The following is a 25,465-nucleotide window of genomic DNA, read 5'->3' as shown; positions in this document are numbered from 1 at the left end:
GGAAAGAGCTAAGGGACGCTAGGGATAAAGGAGGCTGCCTGGGAGGGGGAGGTAAAAGCCCATGGATCCTCAGGATTTTTGCATTGGGTCACCCCAAATTCACCATCAGATCACATAGCATGTCCATGGCTACAGCCTGCACCCAAAAAAATCACGCACCCACTGTTTTGTGGGGCTGCAATGGTGCAAAAACGTGGTTACAAAGCACAGATCCACATGGACCCTCAGGGTTTTTGCACTGGGCTACCCAAAACTCACCATCAGATCACATGTCTGTGGCCACAGCATGAACCACAAAAATGATACAGCCACTGTTTTGTTCAGAATATTTTTTTTCTTGTTTTCCTCCTCTAAAAACTAGGTGCGTCTTATGGCACAAAAATACAGTAATTTGAAGCCATGGGTTCGCATTCTGCCCTCCAGAGCAGGAGAAACGAGCTTCCTCCATCTTTCGTGTGCTGGCCCTTCAGAGTTTTGAAGGCAGCTAGCACAGCTCCTCTTTTCCAGGCTCAACATACCCATCTCCTTCAACCATTCCTCATACGTCTTGGTTTCCAGAGCCTTGGTCCTCCTGGTTTCCCTCCTTCCAGCTTGTCCATACCCTTCTTAAACTGAGGCACCCAGAACCTCAGCTGCGGTCTGACCAAGGCGGAAAAGAGCAATGCTATTTCTTCCCTGGATCTCAAGACCCTTGACTTTGGTTGATGCAGCCTGGAATCGCATTTGCCTTTTTGGCTGCTGCATCACGAGCTCAGAGGGGGAGACAGTCCCAGCCCCCAGTCCTGGGGTGGGGGGTTACAGCCCCCAGTCCGCGGGCAAGACCCACTGCTCACCCTCGGCCTCCCCTAGGGCTCTGCCCTTCAGGGTGGGGGGAGCCCTGCAAAACCTCTCTCCACCCTCAGCTCTCCCCCGCCTCCCAATTCATTCCCTGTGGGCTGGGGGGAGGGGGGGCTTTCCCTAGTCCTGCCCCACAGAGGACCCACAAAGACAAGCTTCCCACTTTTCCTTTATTGGGCAAGACAAAAGCAGGGGCAGAGTTGCTTCTGGGAGGGGGGTGGCAGCAGATGGCTGTGGGCAGGTGAGGAGGGGCTCATCCAAGCCAAAGCAAGCAGGTGTGGGGGCCGAATTGCATCCGGGGGGGTCCACATAAGTGTTTGAACTAGTCTTCTCCAGCCCTTTCTGTGGGCAGGGAGGGGTCCTCGCCCTCCTCTCTGGAATCGGCCCCGGGGGCCTGGCTGCCACCTGCAGAAAGACAAGCAGTGATTTTTTTTGGGGGGGGGGGTGAAGTAGAACTGAGATCACCCAGGGGGTGGGAGGGAAGAAAGAAGAAACCCACCTGCTCTGTGATCCTAGGTCGATTCCTCGGGGAGTTTGGTCTCGACGGACGGTGTCTCCTGCAAGCAGAGACTCGCTGAGCAAAAAGCCCCCAAGCCCCCTTCTCTTCCGCCCGCCCCACCTGCCCACAGGTGTGTTACCTGTCCTGCGGGCCAGCTCTCCTCTTCCAAGGCAGACGTGCCATTGAACCCAGAGTATGGGGCTGAGTCAGGTGCTGGCGGAGGGTCTGTGGAGGGGAGAGGGGGCTGAAGAGTCTGGTCTCACTGCCGTTCAACCTTCCCGCCCCCCAAGAAAAAGGCATGCGCCAATTCACACACACACACCCAGTGCTGGATTTACGTACAGTGGTAACTCTGGCTGTGGACGGGATCCGTTCCGGAGCCCCGTTCGCAACCTGAAAAGAACACAGCCTGTGCCTGCGTACGCGAGGGTCACAATTCGCCACGTCTGCGCATACGTGTGATGTCATTTTGCATGTCTGCGCAAGCGGCAAAACCCGGAAGTAACCCTTTCCGGTACTTCTGGGTCGCCGCGGGACGCAACCTGAAAATGTGCAACTTGAAGCAAACGTAACATGAGGTATGACTGTATAAGCTAAAAAAACTATTCTTAGGGCCCCTCTCTTTTGAGGGGGGCCCAAAAAAATTAAAGGAAAAAAACACCTAGATGTACATTTCCAAAATCTAAGATAAAAAGCTTTTTACTTGGATAAAATATATATATTGTTATGTGCAAATGGCTTTAGATCCCTATGAGGTCCATAAATTACCATAAAGCATATATCCAACACAAAAAAACAGCGACAATTTGTTGTGGACAAAGGACAGCTGGACCTAGAAAGGGCCCCGCTACCTCCAGGAGCTGAGGGCCACATCAGACCTAAATCTGGCCCTGAGAAAACAAGAAGCTCTGTCTGTCTGTGTCTCCTGCCAGTTTTGGCCAGAGAAGGTTCTCCTAAGAAACGGCGGAAGAGCTTGCAGGATCCGGCCCTTTCTACTCCAGCATCCTGCAAGCAATGTGGACTTTTTGCATTGCATTGCCCCCTATGTGGGGGGTGGGAATGGGGTCTGACCTGTTGCAGGATCCTTTCCCAGCGGGGCAGCCACAAACTTGCATCCATCCACTGCTTCAGGGGCGCCGGCCGTGGGGAGCCCTCCGAGATCTGGGCCCCGGAAGGAGGCGAGGTCCCCGGCCTCAGCGTGGGGCAGGGCTGCTTCCTCAGGGGGGCTGCCGAGTGGAGGAGCTGCCCCCCGGGCAGAGGACCCCGCTGAGCCCGTTTCCGTGGGGAGGCTGTGGGGCACGTGGGCTGGAGGTGGGGACTTTGCCCGGGGGGCGCTGGCCAGGGAGGGCGACTCCATGCCAGCACTGTGGCCGATGGAAGGGGTCTCTTCTGCCTCATGCGGGGCGAAAGGGGGCTGGGGGCCAGACTCTGCTGGCATAGTGGGGGGTGGGGGGGCCCCGAGCACCTCCAGGGGCTGGGTCCAGGCAGGGTCCCCTGAGTCCAGCAGGGTGGATGCCAGGAGTGGGGCCGGGCTCCCCCCAGGCGGGGAGGGGGCGAGGGGGGTCCTGCTTTCCGGGGCCAGAGGTGGGGGGCTTCTGGGCTCAGGGTCCTGGTTCCCGGCGGGTGGGGTTTTGGGGAGACGGGGGCTGGGAAGAGGGGCAGCCTGCGGGGAGCGAGGGGAGGGCGAGAAGTCTCCGGACGGGCGCCTGGCAGGGGCAGGATCCGGCCCCCGGAAGATGTAGGCCGATTCCGTCAGGCTGCGCTGGTGGCGGAGGAAAGGACGTCGTGGCGGTCCTGATCCGAGGGGAAAAGAGACACAAAATTATAGGCATGCCATGTGTCCTCTTTTTCCAGGACACGTCCTCTTTTTCCAGAGTAAAATTTCTGTCCGGGTGGATTTTTAAAATTTGCCCAAATGTCTCCGGCTAGACTTTTTGGCTGAGACGTAACTGGGGGTTGAAGACTTGCTTTCGTCTTCTCTTCTCCCCCCACAATAAATCACAGCCTCTCTAGCAGGCACCCCCAAACTCGGCCCTCTAGATGTTTGGGGACTACAATTCCCATCACCCCTGACCACTGGGGTCCTGTTAGCTAGGGATGATGGGAGTTGTAGTCCCAAAACATCTGGAGGGCTGAGTTTGGGGATGCCTGCTCTATATTGAAAACGAGAGTCGTCACAGCGTTCTCTTTTTCGCTCTTCAAAATATGGCAACCCAAAACTTTCTGAAAAGATTTACGGCTGGGTGCTGGGCAGATACGGTGGGGGAAAGTACCGTATTTTTCACTCTATAGGACGCACTTTTTCCCCTCCAAAAATGAAGGGGAAATGTGTGTGCGTCCTATGGAACAAATGCAGGCTCCTTGGCTTCAGCGAAAGCAACGCGGAGCCTCCAAAGCGCAGAGGGAGCGCTCTCTCCACACTCCGGAGGCTACGCATTGCTTTCGCTGAAGCCTGGAGAGCGAGAGGCGTCGGTGGGCACCGACCCCTCTGGCTCTATCTCTTTTTTTTTTGGAAATAATATTAAGATTTTGGAAATTACAAAAAGAAAAAAGAAAGGTTAGACATAGAAAAACAGAAACAAAAACACTACAGAAAACATTAAATTAACAAAACAAAACAAAAACAATTAAAAACACTTCCAATATTTTCGATCTTAACTTTCATACACTTGTTTCATTGACTTCCTCAACGCCTCCCTTTTTGTATTCCACTTCAATTAACTATTTCAGCAAGTCCTTTCCATCTTCATCTATTTTCTATCTTATAGTTAATTTTAACATATTGTAACCTAGTTTTTTTCCCTTTTAATGCATTAACAATCTGTCTATACCTAGTTCCTTCTAACATTTCTGCCAAACCTATATAGCTTTATTGACCCCTCTGGCTCTCCAGGCTTCAGGGGTAGCCGCCTGAAGCCTTTGGAGCGCAGTGGGACCTTGCGCTGCCTTCCAAAGGCTTTGGGGTTAGCTGTGCAAAGCCTCCGCAGGGCAGTGGGGTGAAGGCACCCCTCTGTCCTGCGGAGGCTTGAAAGGCTGTCCCCGAAGCCAGAACAGCGAGACGGAGCGCTGTGCAGCGTCTCGCTGTTCTAGCTTGGGGATGGCGGGGCTTTATGGGGAAACCCCGTGCTTCCCCCTTCAGCCCCGACACTGATTTGATTCAGAAGATTTTTTACTTGTTTCCCTCCTCTAAAAACTAGGTGCGTCCTTTGCTCGGCTGCGTCCTATAGAGAGAAAAATACGGTATTTTCTGCCTCCTAACCGAAACGTGGCCGTGTTTTCTGGCTTAAATTAAATTATTAAGCAAGAGGGAGATTTCCCAGATGAGGGAGAGCTGCAGCTTTCCAAGGCGGCCAGGGCTGCCACTTTCGGTTCAAAGCAGGAAAGTTGTTTTTTTAATTATTGGATTGGGGCAAGAGGATCGGGAGAACCAGTAGCAGCCAGAAAGGGGACAGGAAGGAGCCCCTGTGACTCTCCCCCCCCCCCACAAAAAAACTGTTACTTTCCTGGTCCCTAAATCAGAGCCATAGGATTTTAGGGTTGAAAGGGAACCCCAGAGGCCATCTAGTCCAACCCGCTGCAATGCAGGAATCCCAGCCAAAGGAACCCTGACAGGCGGCCTCCCACCCAGCCACAGACGCTAGCTTGGCATTTCATAACCAACTCTTGACGCATTTTTGCAGCCCCCGCCACCCCCTCCGTACAAGGCTGTGCCAGGACCTCCCTCCCTCCCCTTTGTAAGCAAGCGCCCCAATAAAGTTGGGGAGTTCCCCACTCACCTGGCCGGCCTCCCGTGGGAGAAGGCGACTGGGGGGCCCCCACCGCCGAGCCGGAGCATTCCCTCTGGTGGAAGAAGTCTCGGGGGTCGTGGGGGCGCTGCGAGGCCAGCGCAGCCGCCTCCTGCGGGAAGGAGGAGAAGAGGATTGGCTGGGGGGGCCTTGCAGGGAGGGGGCCAACGCAGGATCTGGCCCATGGAGGAGGAGCCCAGGGGCCACAGGAGGAAAGGCGGGGGCCTGGGTGCCCCACGGAAGCCAGCTAGGCCCCCATGGAAGCCCCTCTTCTGGCTTGCAGAAGGACAGAAAGAGCCTGCAGGATCAGGCCAGAGACTCATCCAGCCCAGAATCCGGGTTTCAGAAGGGCCAAATAGGGGACCCGAGTGCGAAAGCCACCAACAGAATCAGCACCAGAGCAAGTCTCTCCTCCTGTGCTTTCCCTTTCAGAAGCATTCTGTCTCATTTTAGGGAGCAAAACTTTTCAGTGAGGGATCTTAAATTAGATGTTTTCGGGAGTTAGGAATTTAAATTTGCTATTACTTTTGCGACTGGGCAATATTTAATTTGGTATGTCGACGTCTGATGAAGAGGCACATAAACTGCTTTTGGAAAACCAAAGAGTTTTAATCTTAACCTTCCGAAAATGTCAAGGAATGCTTAATAATAAAAAATATTAATTTATAATATAATTACAAGTACTTGGTGATTGTTTTAAACGAATCCTGACAGAGGACGAGATGGTTGGACAGTGTTCTTGAAGCTACAAACATGAGTTTGACCCAACTGTGGGAGGCAGTGGAAGACAGGAGGGCCTGGCGTGCTCTGGTCCAGGGGGGCACGAAGAGGCGGACACGACTGAATGGCTAAACAACATGCAATTGTATTTGCATTTTACTTGCCCAGCAAAACTAAAATACATTAATTGAAGCAAAATATCTTTTGAATTCCCACGTCACGTTACAATTTTTGAGCACCCTCATTTTGGGAGAGTGGAAAAATTCAACGCACCCTCCTGTGGGAGGAAGTTCCACAGGTTAACTATGCATTTTTATCCACCCTGAATCTTCAGCAACAGGGAGAAAAAAACCCCAGCCAGCCCCGTCCACTCACAGTGGCCTTCTCAGCGGAGCCGCTCAGGGGTCCCCGTTCTGCCAGCGCCTTCTCTCGCTCCTGCTGCTGCTGCTCCTGGTTGGGGGAGACAGGGGGTCAGGGGGGGCCAAGGGTCCCCTGCCCTACAGGAAAACCCTCTCCCACCCAATTGGAGGAGATGTCACCTGTGGGATTCCTGCCTGCCAGTTGCTAAACCCCACCTGTTGATCATGCAGCCACACCCTGGACCTCTGGGGTCACCTTCCTGCCCCATGGAAGAGGCCAGGCTTAACCCACACACCCTCCCCATGGGAGCCAGGCAGCCGCCAAGCCACGGAAGCAGAGGCAGCAATCGGCTGTGGACAAGGGTGCGGATTCTGCTGCAGCCTGACTCACCCATCGGGCTTGCTCCCTCCTGCGCTCCTCTGACTCCAGCTGGGCTTGTTGTTTCCTGCAGGAAAATGAGGGGTTTTTTTGGGGGGGAGGTGTAAATTCAGCAGACCTAGACAGCATCTTAAAAAGCAGAGACATCACCTTGCCAACAAAGGTCCGTATACACCATTACTGGCCCCAACAACATCACATACCATCTCGGGACTATTTAATTGCTCATCGTCTAACATTGTGTATGCCATCAAATGCCAACAGTGTCCTTCAGCTCTCTATATTGGACAAACAGGCCAAACCTTACGCCAAAGAATAAACGGACATAAATCTGACATCAGGAACCACAAGACAGAGAAACCAGTAGGAGAACACTTCAATCTCCCAGGACAAAGACCTTGGATTCTTATCTCATTATACATGACAAAGCCATTTTTCACCTTCTCACCCCTTGCTTTTTCCTGTAAGACCTATTGCAGTCGTTAAGAGTCGTCAACAGGCTCATCACAGCTATCTGCCAATCACCCAATCCCACCACCCTTCTGAGTAATACCCCTCCCCACCTTCTCACTATATAGAAGGGTCTGGTGACTTCTGTTTCAGTGTATCTGAAGAAGTGTGCATGCACACGAAAGCTCATACCTAGAACTAACTTAGTTGGTCTTTAAGGTGCTACTGGAAGGAATTTTTTTATTTTGTTTTGACTATGGCAGACCAACACGGCTACCTATCTGTAAAAGGTCCGTATAGTTAAAGCTCTGGTTTTCCCAGTAGTGATGTATGGAAGTGAGAGCTGGACCATCAAGAAGGCTGATCGCCGAAGAATTGATGCTTTTGAATTATGGTGCTGGAGGAGACTCTTGAGAGTCCCATGGACTGCAAGAAGATCAAACCTCTCCATTCTGAAGGAAATCAGCCCTGAGTGCTCACTGGAAGGACAGATCCTGAAGCTGAGGCTCCAAGACTTTGGCCACCTCATGAGAAGAGAAGACTCCCTGGGAAAGACCCTGATGTTGGGAACGATGGAGGGCACAAGGAGAAGGGGGTGACAGAGGACGAGATGGTGGGACAGTGTTCTCGAAGTGACCAGCATGAGTTTGACCAAACTGCGGGAGGCAGTGGAAGACAGGAGTGCCTGGTGTGCTCTGGTCCATGGGGCCACGAACAGGCGGACACGACTAAACGACTCAACAACAACAAAATTCAGCAGAGCCATCGCGGCTTGATGCCATTGCTAGCCTTATTCTCTGCGAATTTCCCCAAATCCTCTCCTCAGGAAATTCAGGCCATCGCTGCCTCTTGCAGCAGGGAGTTCCACAGTCCAACTGCGCTGTGTTCCACCTCCATCCCCGCCAATACCAGGGTGGGAGTGAGGCCTTCCCAAAGTAAAGGAAGGATTGGACTCTGATAATAAAATACACACAGAGGCTTGAACTAGCAAGGCCTGGGAGGAGTGCGTATAATAATAATTCCTTTCCACTCCTTGGCCCAGGTCATTTTATTCACGAAAGAACTTTCTACACAGTGTTTGTAAGAACCAATCAGATTTCCTCTGAGCATTTCAAAAAACCCCACGTGGGACAAAGTCAGATCAGAAGAAATTATTTTAACTACGAAGAGCTAATTTCCTACTTGAGCATGCATACGTAATTCAGAGTAAATAAAAGAGGACTAGAGGAATGCATTTAGGAAACTCCAGTGGTCATAAAGAGGAGTAAACAGGAGAGGAAGGATGGCAGGGAGATATCGCATTTTTCGCTCTATAAGACGCACTTTTCCCCTCCTAAAAAGTAAGGGGAAGTGTGTGTGTGCGTCTTATGGAGTGAATGCAGGCGGGAGGCTCTGCTCAGCGCTCCCTTTAAAGAGCCGCATGGAGCGTGTGTGCGGCTCTTGGGGGCTTTTCCCTGAGGAGGGAGAAGGGCACGGCTCTTGGGGGAACCTTAGCCGCGCACAGCCTCTCCCGGGCTATCCTGGCTTCAGGGATAGCCCCGCAAAGCCTCCTGAGCGAAGAGCGTTGCTTTCTTATTTCTTGTTTTCCTCCCCTAAAAACTAGGTGCGTCTTTATGGTCCAGTGCAAAAAATACGGTAGGTATCTTTATCACCTTCCTGTGAAACTATGTCCAGGCCCAAAGATGAACAAAACCAAGGAAGGGCACATCAAAGAAACTGCCTACCAAATTTTATAGCCCAGGATGCCTGATGCAGCAGCCGCCGACTGGTCTGTGTCCTAGGATGCTTATACGTATTTTTCGCTCTATAGGACGCACTTCCCCCCCTCCAAAAATGAAGGGGAAATGTGTGTGCGTCCTATGGAGCGAATGCAGGCTTTCGCTGAAGCTGGGAGAGCTAGAGGGGTTGGTGCGCACCGACCCCTCTCGCTCCCCGGGCTTCAGGCAGCTATCTGCAAGCCTTTGGAGTGCGGTGGGAGTTCCCGCCGGGCTCCGAAGGCTTGCGGATAGCAGCCTGAAGCATGAAGCCCGGGGAGCGCAGCGCTGGATCCCACTCGCTGTCTTGGCTTCTTTGCTCTTTGGGGCTAGGTGTGCCATATGGTCCGGTGTGCACACCTAGCCCCAAAAATACGGTACGTGTCTGTCAGGTGTAGAGAAAGCAAAGATGCAGAGGCCTGTGGGATTCGATCAGAGATTATTGTCAATGAATCAAACCCAGTCAACGCAGTGCTTTCACCGCGGACACAATGGCTTTTGATGCATATTTCATAATTCCTCATAGCAATCCCACCTGATCACTACATGGGAGAGCCCCCGTTTCCCTGCAGCCCCCCCAAGACTGAGCACCCACCTCTGCTCCTGGACGAGCCGCTCCTTCTCTTGCACCCGGCGCTCCCTCTCGGCCGCCTCTCGGCGCTCCTCCTCCATGCGCTGCCGTTCCCAGCGCCTCCGCTCCTCCTGCGCCCGGCGGCGCTCCTCTTCCCGCCTCTGCTCCTCTTCCCTCTTGGGGGGGGGGAAGCAGCTGTGTGGTCAGGCCACGCCAGGGGCCACCCCAACCCCCCCTTGCAGCTGGGGGGGGCCTCCCCCTGGCACCCTCCTCACCTCCGCCTGCGCCCAGAACGAGTCCCTCTTGGTACGGAGGATCTCCAGCGCCGGGTTGGTCTTCTTGTAGTTGGTGCCCTGGGGGAAAGAACCGGCAGAGAGGCAGTGCCGCACAGTGGTTAGAGCACCAGGCTAGGACCTGAGAGAAACCCACTTGGGGGCCAGTCAGCACCCCTCAGCCTAACCCACCTCGCTGGGTTGTCATGCGGATTAAATAGAATTGTAGAATTAGAAGGGACCCCAAGGGTCATCTAGTCCAACCCCCTACAATCGTGGGTTGGACTAGATGATCCTTGGGTCCCTTCTAACTCTGCAATTCTCTGATACAAGGGAAGCGTCTGGATGCCAACGGGCCACAATGTGCTCCAGGGGCAGGCGACCTGTCTAACCCCCAACCAATGGCACTCCCCTACAAACACACACAGGCCATTTGGAAACCCACATGGGTGTTCCAGGCTCCCCCAGCTGCCCGGCCCGATCCCCTGGGGCGCTGGCTGCCCCTCCCCACCCAAGGGACTCCCCCTGGCTCCTCCTTACCACCAGCTCCTGAGGGTCACCCAGCGGCGCCTTCTTCGCGGCCTCAGGACCTCCTGGTGGGGCAACCAGGGGCAGCGAGTGCCTCAGCCCCTCCTGGGTCACCTCCTCCGCTCGGGACGCCTTCACCACCAGGCGGGCTTCCTGCAGGGGGGGGGGAACAGAGGGGAAGCACTGGGCACTCTCACCCAGGGTGGGGGGCACACAGCATCAGCCTCCCCCAAGTGGGGGACCACAATCCCCATTGGCAGGGATTGGGGCCAGGGGAAACTGCCGGAGAAGGAGGCAGCCCAGCGGGAAGAGAGCGGGAAGGAGGGGCAGGGAAGACCCGGCCCTGAAAACGGGAAGGTGGCAGTGCCCTTGAGCATGTGCAGAGTGCGTTCCTTGCACCGTGGAAGATGGAGCACGCTCATTTCCTGCTGCTCCGCAGGCCAGGTCCCAAAATAATGGATTCAAATTAATAATGATAATAATAAATAATAAAATTTTATTTATATCCCGCCCTCCCCAGCCGAAGCTGGGCTCAGAGTGGCTAACAGCAGTAAAAAGATTGCGAGAAAGGAGATTCCGACTCAATATTAAAAACGTTCCGATGGTAAGAGATGGTGGAACAGACTCCTTCAGAAGGTGGTGGAGTCTCCTTTGTTGACGAGGATGGAGAGCCATGTCAGAGGTGCCTTTGTTGCGATTCCTGGAGGCTGGACTAGATGCCCCCTGGGGGTCCCTATGAACTCTAGGATTCTCTTAGGAAGCATGAGGCGGCAAGGGGGAGCCTTTGCCCAGCAAGCCCATTCTAACTCGGGATCCCTCCCCCCCCACCTGAACACTTTGGGAACGCCTAGACCAGGGGGCAGCAAACTTTTTCAGCAGGGGGCCGGTCTACTGTCCCTCAGACCTTGTGGGGGCCGGACTATATTTTGGGGGAAGAAATGAACGAATTCCTATGCCCCACAAATAACCCAGAGATGCATTTTAAATAAAAGGGCACATTCTACTCATGCAAAAACATGCTGATTCCCGGACTAAGATTCCCAGATTTAGAAGGCGACTGGGCCGGATCCGACCCCCGGGCCTTAGGTTGCCTACCCCTTGCCTAGAAGGTGTGGCATGAGAGGAGGCATGGGGGGCACCCCCCTCTTGCCATTGAGCCCTGCCAATTCCCCGAGCCCTTCCCACCCAGACAGTTGCCAGGGCGATCGAGGGAGCGTCTGGGATGGCAGCCTGGGAGAAAACTCATTCCAGCCTCAGATTCTTGGAATGTAGAACCTCTTGGGAACCAGATGTTTGCAGCTGGGTCCCTTCCGGCTGCGAGGAGGAAGCCTGGGAGGCAAAGCTGGGGGGGGGCAGGGAGAGGGAAGAGAGAGCAAGGAGCTGGAGGAGCAGCTGTCTCCTCTTGAGGATCAAAAAGGAGGCAAGCGCTTCACTCTTCCCACACTCCCAGGGTGTGGGGGTCAGGATCCTCCATAATAATAATAATAATAATAATAATAATAATAATAATAATAATAATAAATTTATTTATATCCCGCCCTCCCCAGCTGAAGCCGGGCTCAGAGCAGCTAACAACAGTAAAATAATAAAACATTCTAAAATCAATTCATTATAAAATCAATTCAGAGTCAAATTAATGTCAGCCACTGGGCTAGAGTTCTGTGAGGATTACCAAAGGAGGGGGTCAGGCTGTGCCTTGGCCAAAGGCCTGGTGGAACAGCTCCATCTTGCAAGCCCTGCAGAAAGATGTCAAGTCCCGCAGGGCCCTAGTCTCTTGGGACAGAGCGTTCCACCAGATTGGGGCCACAGCCAAAAAAGCCCTGTCTCTGGTTGAGGCCAGCCTAACCTCCCTGTGGCCTGGGACCTCCAAAATGTTTTTGTTTGAAGACCGTAAGTTCCTCCATGGGACATACCAGAAGAGGCGGTCCCGTAGGTACGAGGGTCCTAGGCCGTATAGGGCTTTAAAGGTTAAAACCAGCACCTTAAACCTGATCCTGTACTCCACCGGGAACCAGTGCAGCTGGTATAGCACTGGATGAATGTGATCCTGCAGTGAGGACCCCGTAAGGAGCCTCGCTGCGGCATTCTGCACCCGCTGGAGTTTCTGGGTCAGTCTCAAGGGCAGCCCCACGTAGAGCGAGTTACAATAATCCAGTCTGGAGGTGACCGTCACGTGGATGACAGTGGTGAGGTCAGGGCGAGAGAGGTAAGGGGCCAACTGCTTAGCCTGGCGGAGATGAAAAAATGCCGCCTTTGTTGTAGCTGCATGGAAAGGGAGGTATCGAAGATTACACCCAAACTCTTAACGGACAGTGCTGGCACTAATTGCACCCCCGCAAGAGATGGGAGTTGCCCCCCCAATCCCATATCATCCCTTCCCAGCCAAAGGACCTCTGTCTTCGAAGGATTTAACTTCAACTGGCTCCCACGTAACCATCCAGCCACAGCTTCCAAACATCTGGTCAGTGTGTCTGGGGCCGAGTCAGGATGGTCATCCATCAACAGCTAGAGTTGGGTGTCATCGGCATACTGATGGCAGCCCAGCCCAAAACTCCGGACAAGCTGGGCGAGGGGGCGCATAAAGCAAGGGACTTGTCCAAAACTGACTCCGGCAGGCAGCGAGGGGGGCAGGCAGGGAGGTCTGGGACAGCCCTTTCCTCGCTCCCCACCCAGGGGAAACAGCCACTTCTGATGGATGCTGGCCGCTCACCTTGAAAAAGGCTCGGATGTCCGGCAGGTGCCCGGCACAGGCCTGCTTCTGCTGCTCCGACACCTTCTCGCCAACCTGGTGCCAAAGAGAAGGGGCAGAAGTTCAGACCCCTTTCCCCGAAGGCCCCCGGGGCAAAGCGGCAGGGGATTTAAAGAGAGGGGGCCCCAAATCTAGGGAGCTATCCTGCTGCCCGCAGTGCAGCTGCCCAGACCGAGAAATTCCTGGCAAGGCTGGGGGCTGGGAAGGGAAAGAAGGGGGCTCTGCTTTGCCCGGAGGTTTCCCAAGGGAGCCCGCCTCTCAGCTAGGCTGGCGTAGGAAGCGGGGGTCCTGCATCCACAGCGGGTTGGGCTGGTGGCGTTTGAGGTCCCCTTCTTGAAATCCAGGACATTTTGGATCAGGAAAGGGTTGAGCAATTTGGGCTACTAATGGCTCTGCAACGCTTCTGAATGCCAGTTGCGGGGAATTGCAAGAGGGGAAAGTTGCTCTTGTGCTTGGATCCTGCTCATGGGTTTCCCTTGGGGGCACCTGGAATCCGATGTGTGGAATCCGAAGGCAACCGCGAAGGGGTGCGTGCACTCTGCACATGCCCGTTAGCCCTGTTCCTCTGCAGAGGAGCTCATTTGGAGGTAGACCCCTTTGCAAAATTCATTGCTGGGTTTTCCGAAGACCCCGGCGCTTGGCAGAAGCCCGGGCAGCAAGAGGAGCCAGATAAGGAGGTGCCTGGGTCTTGTGTGTCTCCCTTCCAGGAGACACCCCCCCTTAGGAGCCTGGCAGGAAGTAGCAAGTAGGGTGGGGGGGTTGTCACCCCTGGGAGTCCAGCCAGATCCCAGCAAACCCCCCCACAAAACCCCCACCCCCAGTCTCTGAGCCCACTGGGGAGGAGAGCGGCTTTGCAGTTCCCACAACATAGGCAGAGGCAGTGCAGGGGAATGCAGGATGAGCCTGCCGGATCAGGCCCACGGGGGACTAGCTGGTCCAGGATCCTGTCCTCGCAGTGGCCAAACAGATGCCCCAGTGGGAAACTTGCAGGCAAACAGGATCCAGACCCAAGGGCAACCCTCTCCCCTCCTCTGTTTCCTGTGGCAAGGAGTTCCATAGTCTAACTGCGTGAAGAAGTCTTGTGTCATCAGTGTACTGCTCACCCCAACTATAGGAGGCAGAAGGGGCTTCAGGCCTCTCAATATTTCTGGGCAGGGGGCCGAGCCCTCCCAATATTGAAGGGGCTGCCATCCTACGCCGTCCCTGGGTGAACGCTGGCATGCCAGGCGGGGGCGGGATGGGTCACGTGACACCGGGCCCGCTTAATGTGGGGGGCACGTTGGCGCCCCTGGCTCACCCTGAACACTCAAGTCATTTATTCCCAAGCTTAAAAGCCCTTTTCTGTGCAGCCCCTCTTTGCAACGGGGACCCAGCCGCCCTCCTGAGAAGACCCCCTGCCCAGGCCGACCCCCGGCTCACCCAGCTGATGAGGACCACGTGCTGCAGCCCCGTGGAGGCATCTGGGAGGCGGCACAGGCCGTACATGATGCTGCCGCTCTGGAAGCGCCTGGCCAGCTCATCGGGACCCCCGGCTGGAAAGGGAGGTGGGGGAGAGGGAAGGAGCAAACATCAAAATCACCTTCACCTCTCTGCAAGTCGCCTTTCCATAGTTAAACCACGCGCAATTAAGGAATTTCAGAAATGTAACAAAAGTAGCCAGAAGCAAATGAAAACATCCCAAGAAGTATACATGCTTTGTGAGCCTGGTTTGATATACTTGTAATAAATAATTATACAATATAAATTAAACAATCAAAATAACGTTAAAAATACAGAAAAGTCAATGCCAGTAGCAGCAAAAATTAAGCACCCGCACGATTACATCCCTGGTTTACAAGGGAGAAGAGCCACGGGCTGCAGAATTATCCAGGGGCTTCGAAGTCTTACCTCCAGAGTCCAGGAGCTTCAGCTCGTTGGCTTTTTCGTAGGAAAAGAGGGCCCTGGGCAGGAGACAGAAAGAAGGATGTCCCATTATAGAAGCACAGAATTGCAGAACTGGAAGGGAACCCCGAGGGTCTGTGTGTGTGGTTTGGGAGCTGCACAGCCAGGGAAAGAACAACGCTGTCCAGGGTTGTAAAGACTGCGGAGAGAAGAATTGGGTGCCCTCTTCCCACCTTGGATCAAATCTATGCTTCCAGGTGTCATAAGAAACCTGCAGAGATAGCGCAGGATAGTGCGCAGCCCGGAAATGATCTCTTTCAGCTTCTGGAAGAAGGTCCAGGGTTATAAAGACTAGGACTAGCTGCCTGAGAAACAGTTTCCATCCAAATGCGATTTTGGTTTTAAACGCAGTGTAAGGTAGTCTCTAGGGACGCAGGTGGCGCTGTGGGTTAAACCACAGAGCCTAGGACTTGCCAATCAGAGGTCGGCGGTTCGAATCCCCGCGACGGGGTGAGCTCCCGTTGCTCGGTCCCTGCTCCTGCCAACCTTGCAGTTCGAAAGTACGTCAAAGTGCAAGTAGATAAATAGGTACCGCTCTGGCAGGAAGGTAAAAGGCGTTTCTGTGCGCTGCTCTGGTTTGCCAGAAGCGGCTTAGTCATGCTGGCCACATGACCCAGAAGCTGTACACTGGCTCCCTCGGCCAGTAAAGCGAGATGAGCGCCGCAACCCCAGAGTCGGCCACGACTGGACCTAATGATCAGAGGTCCCTTTACCTTTTATGGGAGTATATTGTATTTAAAAATGGGGTATCAGAGTTTTTGGGGGCTAACCAGGTTGGGATAGCTGAAATAGCAGGCTTGTTGGTTTTTGATTGTCTTAAGAAGATATTTCGTTGTCCTGTATGGGACAATGACAATAAAGAGTATTGTATTGCATTGTACTGTAGTCCAACCTTAGGAGCTGAAGACATAGTGGGGGGGGCCTCTCCTCTCTGCCCCCCCTTGCGCCTGGACGCTGTCGTGGTGGCATTCACCTCCTGGGTGAGGAGGCCCCCAAGCTACTTTGCAAACCCCCGCAGCTCTTTGGTTCCCCACAACCAGTCTCACCTCACCTTGGCTTGAGCTTCCACCTGCCCCCCCCCCCCGAGGGTCCAGGCTCCAACCGCAAACCCCCCCCCCCCAAGGGGCAAGTTCTGAGGCTTCCTTGGGAAACTACAGCCAGGCTCATTCCAAACCCTTCTGGACGGATGCATGAGAAGAAAGGGAAGAGGAACAACACCCCTGCGGAGCGGAACACACAGCCCCAAACCCACACAGCTGGCTGGCCCATCTCAGTGCCCAGGTTGGCAGCAATGCCAGTTACAGGCAGGCAAAGGGGGCTGGCTGAGGTTCAGGGATGTACCTCCATGGTCAGGTTTCATCCCCAAAAAAGTTTTTGATTTGAGTTCCCATTGAAATGAGGCTGTATTTTAATGTTTTAATGCTGTATTTTAATCTTGTTTTTAAATTGTCTTTCAATCAATTGTTTTATATCTGGTGTTAGCCACCCTGAGCCCAGTCTTGGCTGGGGGGGTGGGGTATAAATAAAAATTAATAATAATAATAATAATAATAATAATAATAATAATAATAATTCATGGAGGGGAGTCGGCTCCTAGCCACAATGGCTGGGCTCTACCTCCATGGTCAGAGGCAGCAAGGCTTCAGAAAGCCAGCAGCTGGAACCACAGGAGGGAAGAGGGGTCTTGTGTGCGAATCCTGCTTGCGGGCTTCCCATGGGGGCCTCTGCTCGGCCTCAGTGAGAAGAGGGGGCTGGATCCATGCGCCTATGTGCCTCCTAAGGCAGCCACAGATGGAGCCCAGCAAGGCAGGGGGGGGGGGGGAGTGAGCGAAGTCTCCAGGAGCTTTGGGGTATCTGGCAGCGGAAATCCTTTTTCAACCAGCACATCGTTAATGTACGGAATGCATCGCAGGAGGATGTTGCAACGCTTGGAGGCCGGCAGTTTCGCAAAAGGATGAGCCCCTTGCGGAGAGAAGAGGCCACAGCCTGAGCCAGGATAGCTTGGGGGCCCTCCATGCTCCGAAATGGTCTCCCCCAGGGATTGTAGGAAAAGACCTGCCAAGGAAATGGCGGCAAGAGTCTTAATAGCACAAGGATGGAAGAACGAGGAAATCCCGACCAAAGAACTGTGGCAAGAGAAACTGATGGATTATGCGGAGTTGGCGAAATTGACACACAAACTACGTGACAAGGACAACTGTGACTTTAAAGAAGAATGGGAACCTTTTATAAAGTACTTAAAGAAACAACAAAATGAACTGTATTATTGTATTTCAATATTTGGTTGGAAGCTGCCCAGAGTGGCTGGGGAAGCCCAGCCAGATGGGCAGGGTATAAATAATAGATGATTATTATTATTATTAATTATTACTATTAACTGGACTCCTTGGCAGGTTTTGAATAAACATACACAATTTTTTTATTGGTAACATATTGATAGATTAATGAAGGATCTTTACAATTTTATAATATGCAGAGAATAAAATGTGCTGAGAAACCAGAGAGAGGAGCGGAGGAAAGTCTGGGGTGGGAGAGGGGGTTCCTTTTTGGGGAGGGGGGAGGAGGAAAATGGGGGGGGGAAATGAGGATGATGGATTTTTGATAAATTGTTATGTTGAAATTCCTAACCCGCCTCGCAAGGTCGTTGTGGGGGTTAAGTGAGAAGGGGGAGACCCATGCACGCCCCCTTGATTAATTAAATAAATCAATTTAATTAATTAAACCAACCAATTAACTCCCCCCCCACCCTGACTTCCTATAGGTCTCTGCAGAGGGAGCAGCCCCCCTCCCCCTTCCAGCATCTGGACCTGAATGAGAGGAAATGCTTCCTTTCCAGAACAACCCCCCCCCCAGGAGCACAATGGGGCAGGCAGGGGGGCAGGGGAAGCCCAGCAGGCCTGCCTGGTCTCTGGAAGGAGCCACTTGGGACGCAGCCTCCCGCCCTAAGCCCCCCTCCCTGGGCACACAGTTGCCTCCCAGCCCCCTCTAAGGAGAAAACAGTGGGGCAGAAGCCCCATAAGGAAAGATGGAGGCGTTTGGGGCTGTTTGGCTCAGGGGAAAGGCCAGGAGAGGAGCATGGACAGAGTGCAGAGAGAAAAAGGCTTCCCAGAACTTGTGCACGTCCCATGAGGCTGGAGGTTGGAAGGTTCAGGACAGGGGAAAGAAAATCCTTCTTCGGGCAGCACAGGGTTAACCTGTGGAACTCCCTGCCACAAGCAGCAGGGATGGCTTTAAAAGAGAATTAGACAGATTAATGGAGGAGGAGAAGGCTAAAAACAAAAAACAAAAACAACTTACTCCTTAACTTAAAGAAAACAAAAGAGATTATTGTGGACTTTAGGAAATGTAAACTGAATATTCAGCCACTTATTATTGAGGGGAAGTGTGTGGAACAGGTCTCGGTGTTTCGATTTCTGGGAATGGAGTGGAGAGATGACCAAACCTGGGGAGAAAACAGCAGAGACCTGATGAAGAGAGCACAGCAGAGGTTATATTTTCTGAGAATCCTCCGGAAAAACAATCTCTCAAAGGACCTGTTGATGGCATTCTATCATTGTATTAAATTATGGTCTGTGCGTGTGGTGTGGCAGCTGCACAGTCAGGGTTGTAAAGACTGCGGAGAGAATAATTGGGTGCACTCTTCCCACCTTGGATCAAATCTACGCTTCCAGGTGCCATAAGAAAGCGGCAGAGATAGCGCAGGATAGTGCGCACCCCGGAAATAATCTCTTTCAGCTTCGGCCTTCTGGAAGAAGGTCCAGGGTTATAAAGACTAGGACTAGCTGCCTGAGAAACAGTTTCCATCCAAATGCAATTCTGGTTCCAAACGCAGTATAAGCAGTCTCTATATGTTGTATTTTTAAATGGGGTTTCAGAGTTTTTAGGGGGGTTTGAATGTCTTATGTAGATTTTTCAATTTCATTGTTCTGTATGGGACAGTCCCATGGACTGCAAGAAGATCCAACCTCTCCATTCTGAAGGAAATCAGCCCTGAGTGCTCACTGGAAGGACAGATCCTGAAGCTGAGGCTCCAAGACTTGGGCCACCTCAGGAGAAGAGAAGACTCCCTGGAAAAGACCCTGATGTTGGGAAAGATGGAGGGCACAAGGAGAAGGTGATGACAGAGGACGAGATGGTGGGACAGTGTTCTCGAAGCAACCAGCACGAGTTTGACCAAACTGCGGGAGGCAGTGGAAGACAGGAGGGCCTGGCGTGCTCTGGTCCAGGGGGGCACAAAGAGACGGACACCACTAAAGGACTCAACAACAACAACAATTGTATCGTATGGATGGCTGTCTGGCTCCACTGTGATGCTTCTGAATGCCCGTTCCTGGAAACCCCAGGAGGGGAGAGGGCAGTGGCGTAGCGTGGGTTGTCAGCACCCGGGGCAAGGCAAGTAATTTGCGCCCCCTAACCCATGGATTTGCGCCCCCTAACCCCCAGATGTTGCGCCTGGTGCGGCCAGCCCCCCCTGCACCCCCCACGCTACGCCACTGGGAGAGGGCTCCTGTGTTCCAATCCTACTTACGAGTTCCCCATCTGGTCGGCCCCTGTGAGAACAGGGTGCTGCACTAGGTGGGCCCCTGGCCTGTTCCAGCTGGCTAATCTTATGCTCTCCACTGACTGAGACACCCCCCTCCTGCCCCAGATCCTTCACCCCCTACTGTGGGGCTGGGCTCCACTGCTGGCCACAACCCCGCCCCACACACACACCTCCCCGCCACAGTTCCTACTTCTACCAACTGGGTGCAGCCTACTTCTACCTACTTCTACCAATTCTGCAACTGGGTGCAGCCTCCCCTTCAGGGCATCAGGGTGAGGTGATGGGGCTGGCAGCGGATGAAAGGCTTTTTCCGCCAGCCCCCCTGCGGCCCTCCTTCCCTGTCTGCACCGGATCCTGTTACAGCCTGCACACCCAGCCCAGGCACTCAGCGCTCAGACGAGGAAACATTTGGGGAAGAAGGGGAGGGCATGGGAGCCAGAGGCTGAGCTCTGACACTTCAGAAATCCGGCATGAGGACCTGGGTTCAAATCTGCTCACTGAGGGTTGTTGTGGGGACGGAGAACGGCGCATGCCACATTCAGCTCTTTGCAATAGATAAATAAGACGTGTGTCATGGATGCTGCAATGGGAGGGGGGCTTGGCTGATGCCCCTCTTCTGGCCGAGGCAGGATGCAGCCCCACAGGAAAGGCTAAAAGGGGCTTGGAGCCCCCCCAGCCGGCCAGAAGCGGGGGCAAGGACACCGCTGCCCTCTGATCTGCCTGGGAAGATGGTGGAACAGCGTAAGAATGTCAGGAGAATCGTTCTTCTGAGAGCAAGTTGGATTCAGCCCTTAGGGGAGAATCCAGCTTCTCAGAGGAAAGGGGGGGGGGCATTGCCACCACCTGGGACACAAAGCCAGAGGCAGCAGGCCCAGGGGTTCCCTCAGCACACTCCGAAGGGAAAGGCATTCTGCATATGCTCAGGGGAACTCTTTTCTGAGCCCTGGCGCTACAAACAGCCCTGGCGGCCTGAGCTCTGAAGGTACGTCCAGATTTCTCAGGTAGGGGGAAGGAGGCAGGTCGGCTGGTCCTTGCCAGAAAGTGGGCAGTGGGCCCTCACGGAGTCCCAGAGAAATCCCTGACACACACCTGAGGCACACCTGTCCGGGCAGGTAAGGCAAGCCTTCTTTTGTTGCCGAGAACCAGAGCCAGCCTGGCTGGATTCCACCGCTAAGAACTTCCTGGTGGGGGTTCCAGTTGCCTCCACCGGGGCAGCCCACAGCAAATCAGAATAAGAATAATTTATTATTTCTACCCCGCCCATCAGGCTGGGTCTCTCCCTCTCCCCCCAAGCCCAGCCCCATTCCAAAGCTGAGCCTTGGCCTAGGGCTGCCCTCTCCCTCCCCAAAGATTCCCACCCCCTTTCACTGGCATGGGGGGGTGAGTGTCTGCAGACATGGCAGCGCCACCTCCCCCAGGGCAGAAAGGAGAGGACTCCATGCGCAACATGCGCTCACATGCGCAGGCAAACGCAGCGCCTCTGCCTGGAGGCCTCAGGAAAGCCAAGCGGGTGGCGGGCAACGCCGGCGTGATGCCGCCGTGGTTAGAGTGTGGGGCCAGGGTTCGAATCCCCCACTCTGCCAGGAAACTCACTGGGTGACCTTGGGCGCTGTCAGGGTTGTTCTTAGGATTTATTTATTTTTTAAAATAATTTTTATTGAGTGATTGTATGTTACAAAAAACAATACAGCCATACTACCGCTAAATATAGTGAAGAAATAAAAATTACATACATCAATATTTAGTTTGTTATTTACCGTCTTATTTCCTCCCAAACATTCCATACAAAAACACACATATGTGCAGACACCCACACACCCGCACACAAAATGATAGTAATGAAAGTAAGTATTTCCCCCTTTTATCTTCCAAAATCTTTTCTTTGACTTTGACTTCCTGTCAAGTCCCTTTGCAGACATTTTCATAGAATCCTAGAATCATAGAGTTGGAAGAGACCACCAGGGCCATCGAGTCCAACCCCCTGCCCAGCAGGAAACACCATCAGAGCACTCCTGACATATGGTTGTCAAGCCTCTGCTTCAAGACCTCCAAAGAAGGAGACTCCACCACACTCCTTGGCAGCAAATTCCACTGTCAAACAGCTCTTACTGTCAGGAAGGTCTTCCTAATGTTTAGGTGGAATCTTCTTTCTTGTAGTTTGGAACCATTGCTCCGTGTCCCCTTCTCTGGAGCAGCAGAAAACAACCTTTCTCCCTCCTCTATGTGACATCCTTTTATATATTTGAACATGGCTATCATATCACCCCTTAACCTCCTCTTCTCCAGGCTAAACATACACAGCTCCCTTAGCCGTTCCTCATAAGGCATCGTTTCCAGGCCTTTGACCATTTTGGTTGCCCTCCTCTGGACACGTTCCAGTTTGTCCGTGTCCTTCTTGAACTGTGGTGCCCAGAACTGGACACAGTACTCCAGGTGAGGTCTGACCAGAGCAGAATACAGTGGCACTATTACTTCCCTTGATCTAGATGCTATACTCCTATTGATGCAGCCCAGAATTGCATTGGCTTTTTGAGCTGCCGCGTCACACTGTTGGCTCATGTCAAGTTTGTGGTCAACCAAGACTCCTAGATCCTTTTCACATGTACTGCTCTCAAGCCAGGTGTCACCCATCTTGTAAATGAGAGGCACAAATACAAGATACATTACACAAATACATTTTCTCTTACAATCGAATGTACACAAAACAATAAACCTTTCTATATCAATGTTCCAATACATTCTGAAAACATAATCATCCTTAATTGTTGTCCATCTCCTTTTAGTTCCTTTGTCACTCGAATGCTAAACTATTCTTGTATTTTTGAAAATATCTTCTATAACCATCCCATTTTCCCGCAAATTTTTGCTTTGAGTTTCCTCTGAGTTGTCAGTTGAGAGGTCTGGGCTTGTTGTTAGGATTAATTGGGGGGGGGGGGGGAGAGAACCACGTATTCCACCTGGAGCTCCGTGGAGTAAAAGGTGGGGCAGAAATGCAAGACACATATAAATTTAGGTCCCAGGAGCCCCAGAAGACCTCGCACTGCGATGGCAAAAGGGACCATCTTTGCTCCAGCTGCAGAAACCACATCCTCCACTTCTCCTGCCAGCCTCTCCCCCCCCCCCAATTCCCATCACTCCCCAGGATTATATAACTGTGCTGCCTGGAGGACATGAGACTGATCTGGCCTGATCCAGCTGCCTCTCCCCTTAGTTTCTGCAGGTTGGAAAATAAGTCCAAAATCCACAGCCGTTTCATAACCCGTGGCCTTCTCGCCCTCCCCACAGCCAGCCCCACGGCGGCGGCTGCTGCTGCCTCAGCCCCATCTCCTCTAGGGACGTCCTTGGAGGCAGGATTAAGCCAGAGCCGGCTGGGAAGGGAAGAGTTAAGCAGCCGCCAGGTGAGGGCAGGTGGGCAGGTGGCCAGCCGGATTAATCACCTGGTGACAAAGAGCACCTGACATTTACCCAAAACAAGAGGTGCCAGGAGTCCTTGAGGGGCCTGATCCTGAGAGGGGGTGGGGATGGCCCAGCGGGTGGGTGGGTGTGCTCCTGGCTCCGGGTGCAAAAGGGTCCAAGGAGCTATAAGGTGCCCACCAACATTGGAGGCAAATGCGCCCCCTAATTCAGGTGAGTAAAACTGAATTGGTTGCACTGGCTGTGGGCAGGATAGCTAGGCAGTCAGGGCTGGTGGGGGGTCCCGGATGACCCAGATAAGGCTCCCCATGGCTACTAGACACCAGGGCTCTGTTGGGGTAAGATCCTGGTTTCTGGTTTCCCAGAGGCCACCGTGAGAAGGTCAGGATCCTGGCACAGACGGGCCCTTAGGCAAGCCTGCACTGCCAATGCCATCCCCATGCAAGGTGGCCCCTTCCCCAAGGACTGAATCCTGCCCCATCCCTTGCAGCCTGGCGTGGGGCTCCCTCTTCCTCGCCCAGCAGCCTCCCCATTGGGAGGGGGGCAAGGAGCAGCCATGACTCTCTGACCTTCCTCTGCTTGGGGTTTGATTGTGATTTCAAGTCATTTAGCCAGGATGCCACCACCCACTGCAGCCTTTTGCCAACCTATGGGAGCCTCTCCAGACACTTTGGACTTCAACTCCCATCATCCCTGACCCACACTGGTTGGGGTTGGACTAGATGGCCCTTGGGGATCCCTTCCAGCCCTGCCATGCTTTGATTCTGGGATGGGAGGGCACCTGGTTGGCAAATGCTGGCGAAGGAACCCTGGCCTAAGGCTGCCTTTGCTGAGTCCCCGTTGGACGGATCTTTGGGGCGACCCCCAGCTGCCTTTCATGGAGGGGGCGGTCTTGCCTCCTCCTCGTTCTTGGAGGGGGAGTGTAGGGCCCCGATCCCAGGGGGGCAACTTCAGCAGCCCTGCCTTTCTGGAGCTGCTGGGGGGGGGGCGTGCAGGTCTCCCGTCGGGGCTCCCGGCTTCCTCCCGTCCCGAAAGGCTCCCCATGGCTGCCTGGCAGCGGCTGGGCACCCAACGGGCCTGCGCCTGGCGGCGTCCTTCTTTCTCAGGGCAGGCTGGCACCCAGAGGGGCGCCCTGGGAAGGACCCCTCCTCCTCCCCAGCCGCCCCCAGACGTGGGTCCCGCTGGGCTTCCCCCGACGCCCCCCTGCGCCCCCCGCTCACCAGCTGGCGGCCGCTCTCCCGCTCGCCACGTCGCCCTTGGCGGCCAGCAGCGCCAGGCTGTGCTTCTCCAGGTTGACGCCGCCGCTGCCCATCTCGACGACCCCCGACGGCGCCCCACAGACGGCCGGCCAGACTCCCCGCGCGGCGGCAGCCAGGGAAGGACCTCCCTCCCCCCCCCGAGCCCCGCCCCAGCCCCAGCCCACCGGGGGAGGGACCGGCCCGCAGCTTCCCTTTGGCCCGCCCCGTCGGGGCGCAGAAGGAGAAGCAGCCGGGAATCTGCCAGGCGGGTCTCGACCTCGGTTGCCGCCTGGCCCCCCGAGGGTGGGGCAGTGGAGTAGCTGCCCCAGCCCTGCTTTCCAGCTGAGCCTCAGCCCCCTGGACGTGGCGCCCTCGGGAGATGCGTGGATTTTGCCCGCGCCTCGGCTCTGGGTTCCAGTATTTTGGCTCTGTGTTGCACCTTCATAAAGTCTCATAATAATGGCCGAGCTGGAAGGGACCCCAGGGGTCATCTAGTCTGACCCCCTGCGAGCAGGAGTCAGTACAACTTCAGGCAATACCAATGAGACAGAAACATGGAAGGTGCCTAAAGAAGCCGGGGTGGCTATCTAAAGAACTTTTAACTGAGTTAAGATTAAAAAAGGATGTGTACAAAAAATGGAAAAGGGGGGAAACCACCAAAGAGGAATTCAAACAAATAGCCAGCACGTGTAGACACAAAGTCAGAAAAGCTAAAGCACAGAATGAACTCAGGCTTGCTAGAGAGGTTAAAAGCAACAAAAAAGGCTTTTATGGGTATGTTCGTAGCAAAAGGAAGAACAAAGAAACAGTGGGGTCGCTCAGAGGAGAAGATGGTGAAATGCAAACAGGGGACACAGAAAGGGCTGAACTCCTCAATGCCTTCTTTGCCTCAGTCTTCTCCGATAAAGAAAACAATGCCCGACCTGAAGAATTTGGAGCAAATGATTCAGCAGAGGAAACACAGCCCAGAATAACAAAGGAGATAGTACAAGAATACTTGGCTAGTTTAGATGTATTCAAGTCTCCAGGGCCAGATGAACTGCATCCAAGAGTATTAAAAGAACTGGCAGATGTGATCTCAGAACCACTGGCAGTCATCTTTGAGAATTCCTGGAGAACAGGCGAAGTCCCGGCAGACTGGAGGAGGGCAAATGTTGTCCCTATTTTCAAAAAGGGGGAAAGAGAGGACCCAAATAATTACCACCCAGTCAGTCTGACATCAATACCAGGGAAGATTCTGGAGCAGATCATTAAGCAAACAGTCTGTGAGCACCTAGAAAGGAATGCTGTGATCACCAATAGTCAGCATGGATTTCTGAAAAATAAGTCATGTCAGACTAACCTGATCTCGTTTTTTGACAGAATTACAAGCCTGGTAGATGAAGGGAACACAGTGGCTGTAGCCTACCTTGATTTCAGCAAGGCA

At 53.7% G+C, this 25,465-nt stretch overlaps 1 protein-coding gene and 1 long non-coding RNA gene across 2 annotated transcripts; one reads left to right on the top strand and one right to left on the bottom strand.

Annotated features, from left to right (window-relative positions):
* Window positions 1-1,114: 1,114 nt before the first annotated feature.
* LOC309350165 (drebrin-like) lies at window positions 1,115-24,183 on the bottom strand. Its single transcript, XM_081876902.1, has 14 exons — window positions 24,022-24,183; window positions 14,791-14,843; window positions 14,323-14,435; window positions 12,865-12,939; window positions 10,167-10,307; window positions 9,630-9,707; window positions 9,379-9,530; window positions 6,592-6,646; window positions 6,217-6,291; window positions 5,113-5,233; window positions 2,408-3,130; window positions 1,476-1,561; window positions 1,337-1,394; window positions 1,115-1,242 (listed from the first exon to the last, which is right to left on the bottom strand). The coding sequence occupies exons 1-13, from the start codon at window positions 24,111-24,113 to the stop codon at window positions 1,350-1,352; spliced, it is 1,809 nt and encodes a 602-aa protein (XP_081733028.1). The 5' UTR covers window positions 24,114-24,183; the 3' UTR covers window positions 1,115-1,242; window positions 1,337-1,349.
* Window positions 10,411-11,083, top strand: LOC309350468. The gene is made up of 2 exons (XR_014160408.1): window positions 10,411-10,554; window positions 10,693-11,083. It is a non-coding gene; the product is annotated as an uncharacterized lncRNA (long non-coding RNA).
* Window positions 24,184-25,465: the final 1,282 nt, after the last annotated feature.

The sequence above is a fragment of the Podarcis erhardii genome (assembly GCF_964252035.2).
Source record: "Podarcis erhardii genome assembly, chromosome: 9".
Classification (NCBI taxonomy): Eukaryota; Metazoa; Chordata; class Lepidosauria; order Squamata; family Lacertidae; genus Podarcis; species Podarcis erhardii.
This window is presented reverse-complemented; position numbering and strand designations above follow the sequence as displayed.

Excerpts from the sequence above, each read along its gene's own strand:
- LOC309350165 (XM_081876902.1), bottom strand. The coding sequence starts at position 24,113 with ATGGGCAGCGGCGGCGTCAACCTGGAGAAGCACAGCCTGGCGCTGCTG. Across the intron at positions 6,647-9,378 it reads CGGCTCGTCCAGGAGCAGAG|GAAACAACAAGCCCAGCTGG; the intron begins GTGGGTGCTCAG and ends ATTTTCCTGCAG. Across the intron at positions 3,131-5,112 it reads TCCCACGGGAGGCCGGCCAG|GACCGCCACGACGTCCTTTC; the intron begins GTGAGTGGGGAA and ends CCCTCGGATCAG.